This window comes from Narcine bancroftii, chromosome 6, assembly GCF_036971445.1.
Source record: "Narcine bancroftii isolate sNarBan1 chromosome 6, sNarBan1.hap1, whole genome shotgun sequence".
Taxonomy (NCBI): Eukaryota; Metazoa; Chordata; class Chondrichthyes; order Torpediniformes; family Narcinidae; genus Narcine; species Narcine bancroftii.
The window spans coordinates 71,556,734-71,568,865 of record NC_091474.1 but is presented as its reverse complement, the minus strand read 5'-3'; the positions used below and the strand labels follow the sequence as shown (position 1 = coordinate 71,568,865).

Sequence of the window (12,132 nt, the reverse complement as noted above, 5' to 3'; positions counted from 1 at the left end):
ATACAACCTGAGGAAAGCATTCTCCAGTCCACGGTGCAAAGCATGGCCAACACACATCTAGACAATCGATATATACATACAGAACCTATATAACATATTTAAAAATAAATATTATATGGGGAGTTGTTTTAGCTGTTCAGCAGTTATTGCACTAACTGCCCGTGGGAAGAAGATGCATGTCTCTAGCGCTTTCCTGATTAGTGTAGGTGGAAGATGTGTTCAAGGAGGTAGGGGTCATCACATATTTGCGAACCCTCTTCAAACAAAGATCTCGGAAAATGAAATCAATTGGAATGGGGAAAGAGACTCCAGTGATCCTCTGCTGCTCTTATGGTCCTGTGGGTTGGCTTCTGATCTGATGCCCTACACTGCAGCGACCATATTGCACTGTGATGCAGCCAGCCAGGATGTTCTCGATAGAGCTCCTGTGGAAAGTTGACAGAACGGTGGCTGGTAGCCTTGCCCGGCTCACTCTTCTAAGGAAGTGCATTTGCTGTTGCACCTTCCTGACAAGTGAGGAGATGTGTGTCCATGTCCAGGACAAGTCACATTTTAAGTTGTCTCTGAAGAACTTGTTTCTTTCCACTACCAAGCTATTAATGTGTAGTGAGGGAGGTCATCCCTGGTCTTTCTGAAGTCTGCATTCATCTCCTTTCTCCTGGTCTGCAATCATCTCCATGTTGAGACACAGGTTTTCTCACACTGTTCAACAAGATTTTCTACTTCTTCTCAATTGCCTTGTCTGAAAACTTGACACTGTTGGACTTGGATCTGGCATTGTAGTCATGGGTCAGTCGCATGAAGAGGAATGGCTAAGCACACAGCTGGTGTTGTTTTCCTCCAGATTGCTGACCTTTCAGGTGACTTGCTGTCAGTGACATTTAGTTTTTGTGGATGAGTAAATATTTGTATGAACTGGAGAAATTTTCAGATTTACTTTGTAATTGCAGTCACCTACTAAATCTCTACCAGTGGAAAATGAAGGGCAAACAATTTGTAATGTTCAAATTTGCTTTTCTGTTTGTTGGATGTTCTTTGCAATTTGTTGACATCACATTGACTTAAATACTTGTTTCAAATCTATCTTTATTCAGCGATGGAAAAGTCTGTTTTGTTTATAGTCACACAGCATGGAACAGGTCCATGTTGTTCAAGTTGGCATTTTGGGCTTGTCCTATGTACTTGCATTTGGACCTTAATATTTGAAGTCCTTTCTAAAAACAATCTGCTGGAGGTGGAGTAGCATCAGTGGGAGATTTTAAAAAACGGTCAGGGTTTTGGCTAAACCCTTCATCAAGACTGACAAAGGGTTTTTGCTGAAACATTGACCTCTTTTTTTTCTCCTACTGATACTGCTCGACCCACTGAGTTCATCCAGTAGATTGTTTTCATCTCCAGATTCTAGCGTCTGCAGTCGCCTGCTAGATTCTAGTGTTAAACTTGATTGGGCAAGGCATGTTTTCCCAGGTTGCAACTCGTCATCAATGAATCTTAGCTACAAGGAACTATTTTTTTTTAAAAATAGTTATTCACCGAAGGTTTTGTTCTCTTCAATGAAGGGTGGGGACTACATTGGAGAGACTGTCTTTCCAACAAAGGTCTGTGATGTACAGTGACTTTTAACTCTTTTTAATCAGTTTAGTGGAAAATAAACAGGTTATTTAAAATGAAGAAACTCCCTGAGCAGTTCCTTTTCTATCTGGCAATAATGGCTGTTAGATGAATGACTTACAAGTTGCAACTTGCCAATGGCAGCAGGCTTGCCTTTGATTTACTCCACCCTTGCTGGGCGAGATTGACTAGGTTTTGATTTGTATTTTGTTTATATTGCAGAAAACTTGCTGATAATTGCATTTTTAGTAAAAACTCAAAAATGCTGGAGGAACTCAGCAGGTCTCACAGTGCCATCAGAGGTGGATAAAGTCTCTGAGATCATTATAGGTGTATTGCCAGTTGATGTTTGTAGGTGCCATTTGGGAATAAAATGCGAATGAGAAGAAATAATTTTACACGCTAAATGATAGGAAACATTTTCAGAAATTCAATGTAACTTGTACCTGAGCTATTACATTCTATCAATTGTGACCTTTGGACAGAGGTGTGCCAAAACTGATCTGCAGTAAAATGTATTGAGTTATCCAAGCAACCCTCAAATTACATCTGTTTGGGTAATGGAAAATTGTTCTTATTGAATTCACAAATCACAGAAAATTGCAATATGAGCAGTTTTCTGGAAAGGCAAGCTATGCTGGGCCACCTGCATATATGATCTTTAACCAATAGATGGTGTTTATCCTCTTAGAATTCAACTGTTTTGAGAGAGAGAGAAGCTATTAAACAAGACTGGTGTTATAATCCTTAAGGATAGAAGAAACATATTCTTCAGACATTATTGAAACTTTCATAGAGAATATCCTCTCTGAGTTAACAGGAAAAGGGGCAGCACTTCCACTGGTACAAATCTGTGGAGACCGGAAACAGAACACTACCCCATGGGGTCCAACTGCCTAGTCTGACTGCTGTTGACTCTTTACAGGCTTTAAACAGTTAAAGGAGCTGACGGTGGTTTTATTTAAAATCCTGGGGTCTTTACTCAAGATGGTGGAAGCCACAAGGGGGGTTGCAGACTCCGGGAAAGCAGAGGACTGGCGCAGGGCCCCACCTCCCATTTGAGAAGAAGAAGCAGACAATGTCTCACGGGATGGTGACCACAGCGGCAGTCAAGTGAGAGGCTCTGCGGCCGACATATAGGTGACGAGCTGTTGGTGGTTCAAGGCAAGGAACCCACACAGGCTGCAGGCAGCTGGAGACTGCAGTCAAAGGATTTGCACCAGACTGCGGACTGCTGAAGACTGTCTGAAAGGTTACCAGGTATTGGAACTGGGGTGCTAGAGGATGCCAAGTACGTCGAAGGATTTCTAATTGTGTTTGATGTTTGGATCTGGAGCTCGGGTTGCTGATGTTTTGGACTGGAGTTTATGTGGCTGCAGAGGCTGTGGGAGCGCTGGAGATGAATCCACGGACCCTCAGTGACTTGGAGGACTCTCTTTTGCTTCTCTTTCACTGACTGCAAGAGGTGCCTGGGAATTCCTGTTGATGCAAATCTGTCTGCCTCACAGCAGACTACAGGCAACTTTGTGAAATATTACACTGTTTTTATTATGTACCAATAAAGGAATCTTGAATCATTTACCCATCAAGATTAACACTTAACTGTTTTCCCTTTGTAGAAATGAGCCTTGGGGCTAGGCATGATAATCTTTGTGAGTGCTTTTCCTGAGAGTGCTCTGTCCAGAGAAATGTCTCCTAATATCCATGCCCAAAATTTGGATTTTACATTGCAAAGCTTTTTTGTAGAACATAAGAACTACTTGGCTGCTTGTATTTGCACCACCATTCAGTAAAATCATGGCTGATTTATTTTTGCTTTGCTGTAACCTTCTCATTCTAATGTAATATCTCTTGAGTCTCTTCACATCCAAAAATCAGTTGACCTCTATCTTTCTTTTGAATACTTTATTTTCATTTTGTGGACAGCATGCATCAAGAAACAACCATTACTTAATTAAAATGAAAGATCAATGGTACAAGTTGTCCATATCTTCAAACAGTCCCATTTCCTCCCTCAAATGAAGCCCTGAAGAAAGAGAAAAGAACAAAAGAGATAGATACGACAAAAGAAAAACAGAAGCAAGAAAGAAAAGAAGAATCTGTCGGGATCCAGTATCCAATTCGTAGGATCTAATTCCTTTACTTACCTAGATCTCTAGTAAGGGAAAGAACCAGGATGTAGAACTCAGGAGCAGAATAAGTGTCCCTAAATATTCAACCCTGCGTTGTGCAAATATAGCTGCCATACCTGCAAAAACATGTTGTTCTTCTTCCTGAAGTTGTAAGGAATTTTCTCTCGGGAAACACAACTATGCATTTCTGCATTCCATTAAGCTAGATCCAGAGAGGAATCAGACTTCCAGATAACCGCAATACATTTCCTAGTCACCGCCAATGCAATTTTAAGAAATTCTAATTGATAATTGGACATTTTCATTTTAGATTCATGTCCACAGTATTTCCTAAGAGAAACAATTCTGGACTTTGTGGTAACTTTCTTAATAATTTGATTTAATAAAATTATTAAATTTTCCAAAAAGAGGTTCACTTTAGTGCATGACCAGGTGGCATGTAAAAAGGTTCCTTTTTCTTCACAGCATCTAAACATGTATCCGATATATAAGAATTTAATTTATGCAACTTCTGCGGGATAAGATATAGCTAGTGCTAAAAAATTATTTTGCACCAATCTATATCTTAACATTAATTGTATTGGTCATGCAATCTGGATATAAATTGGACCAGTTCTTTTCACCAATACTAATATTCAAGTCTGATTCCTGCTTGGAAGAACCTGATTGAAGTAAGGAATACATTACAGATGTAAACTTCCCTTTCAAATCAGAATCTCCATTTCACTGCACTCTGGTAACATCATGGTTGGCCCTAATTTTATTATCCATTGTTAAAGGAATTTATCTATTTTGAGTCAAGGGCATTTTTGGAGATATTTTTCTTTTTGATCCAATTAAATTATTCAATTACTTCTATCTTGAATGTACACTGCATTTGATTCCAAAGATTCACTTGCTTTAGTGAAGAAATTTCTTTGTCATTCTGGATGGTGAATCCATATTTTGCGACTGACGACCCTGAGCCTCATCTCTCCCATCAAGCTGTGGACACTTTTACCAGGGGAAACTCCATCCCTCATCTACCCTGTTGAGCCCTGTAGAAATGTTGTCTTTTTCAATGAGATTGCCTCCCATTTTTATAAACCTCAGTCTGGTCGTATATCATAGAAACAGGTAGTTCAGCCCACTGAGTCAGCACCAACTATCAAACCACCATTTACATGAAACCTACATTCATCCAAATATATTTTTTCAACATTCCCATCAACTCCTGCCATACTCTACCATTCACTTTTACACTAGAGGCAATTTACAGCAACCAATTAACCTAACCACACATCTTTGGGATATGGGAGAAAACTTATCTAGTCACAGGAAGAACATACAGACTCCACACAGACTGCAGGGGACATCAGAGTCAATCCCACACTGCTTTACCAGTTGCAAACTGTTTCCCCCCCCCCCCCCCCCCCCCACTTCTTCAACAAACCTGGCTTCCTAGAAATTAGCCTTGCAAATCTTTGCGTTGACTTTATCTGAAGTACATTATTCATCCTTGAGTAAAAAGCCCAAATTGATGCAGAGCATTCCGGGTATGACCTCACTAGATCATTCCACAATTGCCCTTCACTTGAATACTCATTATTACTGCAAGAAAGACCCTTTTCCTTCTGAATTGCTCACTGGACCTGCACTATATTATATCTTCATTGATTCACATGCAAGGTCATCTAAGTCTACACCCTGCTTTGCTTTGTCACTCTTTAAAAATTAAATTGAATTGAAAACATTAAACTCGGATATTTTTAAAAAAGTGAATATTCTAAAACACATTCACGTTGTTTCAGTGATGCTGTTTTTGGCTGAATTTTCTTGAACAATTTCTTCAGCCTATGTCCTGGGATTTTTACCTCAATTTGTGTTTCATCACGGCCAGGAAGAATGGGGAATAGGTCCCTCCAACATGGGGACTTGTGCTCATGACATCACGTAATTCTGGGATGGGTGAAAACTCTGGGGAAATGCTGTCAGTTCAGTTAAAGAGCTGCCGATATTTCATTGCGTCTTAGTTTTTCCATAACTTTGATTTTTGTACTCGTCTCAGTTTGTAAGCTCAGGATCTTATTTGTTTTGTTTACTATGTCAGTGACCCATCTTCAGCAGTTATTCTACCTTTTATACCTGCTGCAAAATTGTGCCTTGTGCTTTGAAAATATCTTAAATTCATGAAAACAATCTGAATTATTTTGTCGGCTTCATTGCTTTTTTTGCGATCTGTGGATTATACTGATGTGCAGATGGACTGCTTTGTTTGATTTGATGGGTTTCATCTTTGAAGAGAAACCAATTTTAAATGAATGTTTTTGAATATAAATGCAGAAGTGGTATCAGCAGATTAGGTTCTATTCTCTTCAAAGTGGATTAACCATGGAAAATACAAAACATTGATCTTGTAACTGTTCAATTGTCCCTTGGCAGTGGTAATTAAAAATAATTATCAGATTTTTAAAATCATTGTTATTAATGCATGAATCAAGCAAACCTGATTGTCAGTAGTCGGGGATTCATGGGAGCGAATGATCCCAGCAGAATGTTCTGGATTGTGGTTTACACCTACGGAGTATCTCTCTCCAGCATGCTTTCCCTGTAAGATGGAGGCTTTAAGTGAGGCACTTGACGTGATTAAGGTTTGCTGAACACAAGCTTTTAGCAGGCACCCTACCTCCTACACTGTCATTTTGTGACGTAGGGAATCATAGAATGTTGGTGCCAATAAGTGTGTATGTAATCAATTCCAATTTTAAAAATACATTTGGATAACTTAATGGAACAGATATTTTAAACTTATCCTCACTCAAATAATGAAACTGCATAAATGTTAAATATAGTATTGAGGAGTTGCAGGCTTTAAGAGTCTCCTCCAACAGAGGGCAGCAATGTTGTGATGTTGCAAAGTACAACAGCTTGAACTGCTAATCTCTTATTAACTCAGTAATTGCCACACATCGATGTTGCTGCCTCTTCAGCACCCCACCCAATTAGACCCAAGTTTTGCTATCTTAATCTTGTGATTTCACATTAAATAGCAGAGGTTTTACTGATAATAACTTACCCACTGTTCATTTCGTTATGTGTTAGCACTAAAAGCAAACCAAACATTTCCCTCCTTGTTCAAAAAATTCTACAAGAGGTGGTTAATGCTTGTGATGACATGTAGCTTTTAGATTTTATGCCAACTCTACTTCCCATCCTTAGAGATGCTGCAGGAACTTTGCTGCCTCTAAGTATTTCTCCGGCTCATGTCGGGAACTTGTATTTGGATTTAATTGCCATGACTGGTCAATAAATCTACCAGGAGGTAGAAGGCATATTAGGTTATGCTATTTGTTTTACATGAAGCAGTTGTTGACTTTTTATGATGACAAAGAGTTTTTTGCATCTCGCTGAAGAATGTTCATTTTCTGTTTGATTATACAAAGCGTCAACAATATGAATTGGCAAGAGTGTGGAATTTCTAACCATTCCATTTCTTTATGTTGTAATACAAAGTTAGAGATTTATTGCAACTATTTGTATAGCTTATTATAATTTCAACAAACAAAAACATGCATGCACATTGTGGGAGGACTGTCAAATAAAAATTATGGCACAACTAAAGACCTTGTCCAACCCCACATTGAGAGTGGTGCATACTTGGAAGACACTGGAGGAAGCAGACTTGCTGACAGCATTAAAGAAATGTCTAACTGAGGTCTTGAATGCTGGGGATAAGAATACAGATGGGTGCCCCATGATTAGCTTGGATTTATTGACCAAATGGCATCTTTCATCCTGTGTGATTCTGTCTCTGGATGTATCTGTGTGAGAAAGGGAAGAGATGTCACTGCTCTGATTCTCTGCTTGTCACTGGGTAAGTAAAAATCGAGCCAGACTAATGAGCCAAATGTCAGCTGAGATGGAGATCCCTGCATAACGCCAGCCTCTGTGGAAAAACTATGCCCTTGGGTCTCCTTTCAATTCCTCTCTTACTAGATCCCCCACTGGTCTCTGACCCCCCTCCCATCCTGTCATAATACCAGCTATCTCCTCCACAGTTTTAACCATGTAAAGTTGTAAATTGTATGCTTTACATGGCTGTTTTAATGTAATCAGGAAACTTGCATTCCATGTTAACAATGATAGCCTTCAGAGTAAAGCATGAAAATGTGCAGACATTGTGGTTGAAGTAAAAACAAGGCTGGAGAAGCTCAGCAGGTCAAGCAGTATCCTTTATTCTTTCTTTCTTTGGCTTGGCTTCGCAGACGAAGATTTATGGAGGGGGTAAATGTCCACGTCAGCTGCAGGCTCATTTGTGGCTGACAAGTCCGATGCGGGACAGGCAGACACGGTTGCAGCGGTTGCAGGGGAGAATTGGTTGGTTGGGGTTGGGTGTTGGGTTTTTCCTCCTTTGTCTTTTGTCAGTGAGATAAAAATACAGAATTGACATCTTGGGATCGAGCCCTTCATCAAGGTATGGCTTTCTTGTATAACATTGCATTGAGGATATTGGTTGCTGTCAAATCGAGATTAAGTTTAGAAAAGTACATTGTAAGATGATCATTAAATAATGAGGAGTTTCAACAATAAATGAGCGAATAATGATGAACAACCATGAAGAAGAAAAAATCAACTGATCATATCACAAACTAGAAAGAAGCTGCATGACCCTTTGGGCCCATGATGGATCCCAGCAGAGCAAATCTCATCAGTTCCAGCCCATCTCCTAGTTTATTTTCCTCTCTTACATGCCCATCAGCTCACTGCTTGATTTATTTTGCTATGTATCAATATTAAGGGGTAATTTTCCTTTAACCCTCACCTCATTTTTAGGGTGTGGGAGAAAACCAGAATGCCCACTGAAAGAACTCAAGGTCAGGGCCAATGGGTGTCCACAGCTAGGAAATGAAGCAACCAAAGCAGGGTGATTAAGCAAGTTTAACCAGTAAAATTTCAGGAGCTAAATATGCACAACAGTGTTGCAGTCATCAGTGGGACCAAGTTTTAAGTAATGCTTTTTGTACCATCTAATCTTCAGAAGGTAGGGTAGCAGCATGGTTCTGTTTGCAGTGCAATGCACAAATGTACTGGAGAAATTTGGAAGATCACAATATCCATAGGAAGTCGAGGGTAACCAATATTTTGGGCTGGGCACTTCGTCAGGTACAAGAAAAAACTGGCATTCAATTGAATAAAAAGATGGGGAGAGGAGGAGCACAGAATAACAGATAAGAGGTCATAGGTGAATGCGGGTGGGAGGGTGGAAGAGAATAAAAACAGGAAGTGACAGAGGAGAGTAACTCTCTGGAAGGAGCAGGAAGAGATGGGGAGCTGTTGGAAAAGAGACTGAAGGATTGGGAAAGAGAGACATGGGGAGGGAGCAAACAGAAATTGGAAGTCTATGTTCATGCCGACTGGTTGAAGGAAGTTGAGGTGGAAAACAAAGTGTTGGTCCTCCAATTTGTGGGTTGCCTCAGTAATGAGGCCATAAGCAGACATGTCAGTGTGGAATTAAAATGGATTGTTTGCATTTAATTGCAGGTTTGATGAACTTGTGAAGAAGTTCAAAGTGGAGTATCATGCTGGTGGATCTGCACAGAATTCAGTCAAAGTTGCCCAGGTTAGTATTTGCCCAACGGAGGTTGTAACTGATGAAAATACTTTTAAATCCATTGTGACTTGAATATGTTATAATACTGCACTTGAATATTTCCACAGTCCAACCTGAAACTTTTGAGTAACTTAGTCTAGGTCTCACTTGTGGTTAGGTGAGATAAAAAACTAGAGGACATAGGTTGAGGATGAAAGGGGAAAATTTTAAATGGAATATTTTTTCATGCAGAGAGTGTGGAGCCAGCTGAATTGGTAAATGCAGGCTCAATATTGACATTTAAGAAAAATTCAACATGTACATGGATGGGAGGGATGTGGTCTGGGTACAGGTCAGTGGGATTAGGGAGGATAATAGTTTGGCACAGATTAGATGGGCCAAATGCCCTGTCTGTGCTAGTTTTCTTGGGTCTCCTCTCATTGATTTGTAGAGGCTTTAATAGCACTATAAGATCCAGTGGAATATCCTTAAGTTGTTTCTCTGCAGGGACCAGGGATGTGGATTTCAGATCGAAGCCTTCTTGAAACTTGCCAGGTGTAACTGAGAAGAGTCATTTATAATTGTGATATTTGTGTTATAATTGCATATTTGATCATTTCTGTTTTCTAAGGGGGCTCATCCAGTTAAAACAGGACAGCATTCACAGCTTGAGGAAACATGCAGTACATTGGCATGCATGCCAAATAAAAGTAGATTGCGTTCAGTCTCAGAGTGACAATGCATTTATTGATTATTGATGCATTTTCTGAATATTTTGTTTTAGATTTTCCATACATGTAATTAGTAAATCACTATGAAATACAACAAGTGTTTAAATTGAGGAGAGTTACATATGGTTATATCCCCTTCCCTTCCTATCCCCATCTCCACACCCCCCCACAGGCCTCAGTAATGAGGTTGGAAGAACATGTCTACATATTTATACTTAAAATTTGCATATACGGGCTCCAAATTCGCAAAAATATAGCATTTATTTCTCAAATTATATGTAATTTTCTCTAAAGGGATACAGCTTTGAATTTCTGCATTTCATCTTCCCATATCTAAAAGTGAATCTGATTTCCAAGTCACTGCAATATATTTCATTGATACTGCTAAAGCTATTTTAACAAATTTTGTTTGATAAATTGAAATTTTCATCTTGGGTCTTGTTCCTTCTACATCTGGGTTTAATGGGAATACTGTACCTGTAACTTTTCTAAAAATTTCCCTAAGTCTGCCCAAAAGGATTTTTACCTTAAAACATGACCACATTGAGCATTTAAAAAAAAAGTACCCATCTTTTTACCACACCTAAAACATTGATCTGATAAATCTGATTTCAGTCTATTTAATTTTTGTAGTGTTAAATATAATTGATGTAAGAAGTTGTATTGAACCCATCTATTCCCTACATTCTTTCTTCTTTCTCCTTCTTCTTTGGCTTGGCTTCGTGGATGAAGATTTATGGAGGGGTATGTCCACGTCTGCTGCAGGCTCGTTGGTGACTGACAAGTCCGATGCGGGACAGGCAGCCACGGTTGCAGTGATTGCAAGGGAAAATTGGTCGGTTGGGGTTGGGTGTTGGGTTTTTCCTCCTTTGTCTTTTGTCAGTGAGGTGGGCTCTGCGGTCTTCTTCAAAGGAGGTTGCTGCCCGCCGAACTGTGAGGCGCCAAGATGCATGGTTGGAGGCGATATCAGCCCACTGGCAGTGGTCAATGTGGCAGGTACCAAGAGATTTCTTTAAGCAGTCCTTGTACCTCTTCTTTGGTGCACCTCTGTCTCAGTGGCCAGTGGAGAGCTCACCATAGAACACGATCTTGGGAAGGCGATGGTCCTCCATTCTGGAGACGTGACCCACCCAGCGCAGTTGGGTCTTCAGCAGCATGGATTCGATGCTTGCGGACTCTGCCAGCTCGAGTACTTTGATGTTGGTGATGAAGTCATTCCAATGAATGTTGAGGATGGAGCGGAGACAGCGCTGATGGAAGCATTCTAGGAGCCGTAGGTGATGCCGGTAGAGGACCCACGATTCAGAGCCGAACAGGAGTCTACATTACTAGTGTTTGAAATACTGTCTTGACAGAGATCAGACCATCTTTGCTCAGCGAGTGTGATATTCAAGTCCAACTCCCATTTCTGTCTAGATTTACGCAGTCCTTGCTTAATAGTTTCTTTTTGCAATAAAATATATGTTGCTGATGTAAATTTCTTTGTGTTTCCTCTCCCTAATAAGAGTTTCCACCTCGCTACAAATGGGTAACCACATCTCTGAATCTAATTTTTCCCTTAAAATGCTCTCAGTTGGAAATAACAAAATAAGGCATTGTTAGGTATTCCATATTTGTTCAAATTACATCAATTGGTGTTGTTCATAACAATCCTCAATATTTTTAATGCTCTTATTGGACCAAGTAATTAAAAAATACATGGTGTTTTGAAAAAGGTACAAGTTGATTTTGAATCAAAGGCAATTTAGGCGATAGGATTCCTTTAGTTCCAATTTCATCATTTATCTTATTCCAAAGAATAATCAAATGTTTCAACAATAGTGTCTCTTTAGCCCCAATTAATAATTTTGAATCCCATTTGTACATGAATTTCTCTGCTAACTTCTCTCCTATTTTATTTATTGATAAATTGAATTTGCATAATAGTGCAGTTAAAAAAAAACTATATATTAAATCCCACTAATTAGATAGATTTGGAAAATAGAGTAGTTTGAACTAATAACAAATTTTTGAAGAGTAAGAGCTGAAGGTTTTGTGTTCTTTGTTTTTCACGACATGAATGTTGTTGGTGAGGCCAGCATGAATTGCT

General features: G+C 39.5%; 1 protein-coding gene across 9 annotated transcripts in view; it reads left to right on the top strand.

Moving 5' to 3' along the window:
• Positions 1 to 12,132, top strand: part of LOC138736190 (adenosine kinase-like) — a 113,575-nt gene that overhangs the window by 40,964 nt on the left and 60,479 nt on the right. For all 9 annotated transcript variants that reach the window (XR_011340136.1, XM_069885281.1, XM_069885279.1 and 6 more), the window contains exon 4: positions 9,264 to 9,342. Coding sequence is in view for 8 of the 9 variants with exons in the window: in XM_069885281.1 (XP_069741382.1) it covers positions 9,264 to 9,342 (79 nt within the window). In the remaining variant the exon portion in view is untranslated. The remainder of the gene's footprint in view (positions 1 to 9,263; positions 9,343 to 12,132) is intronic.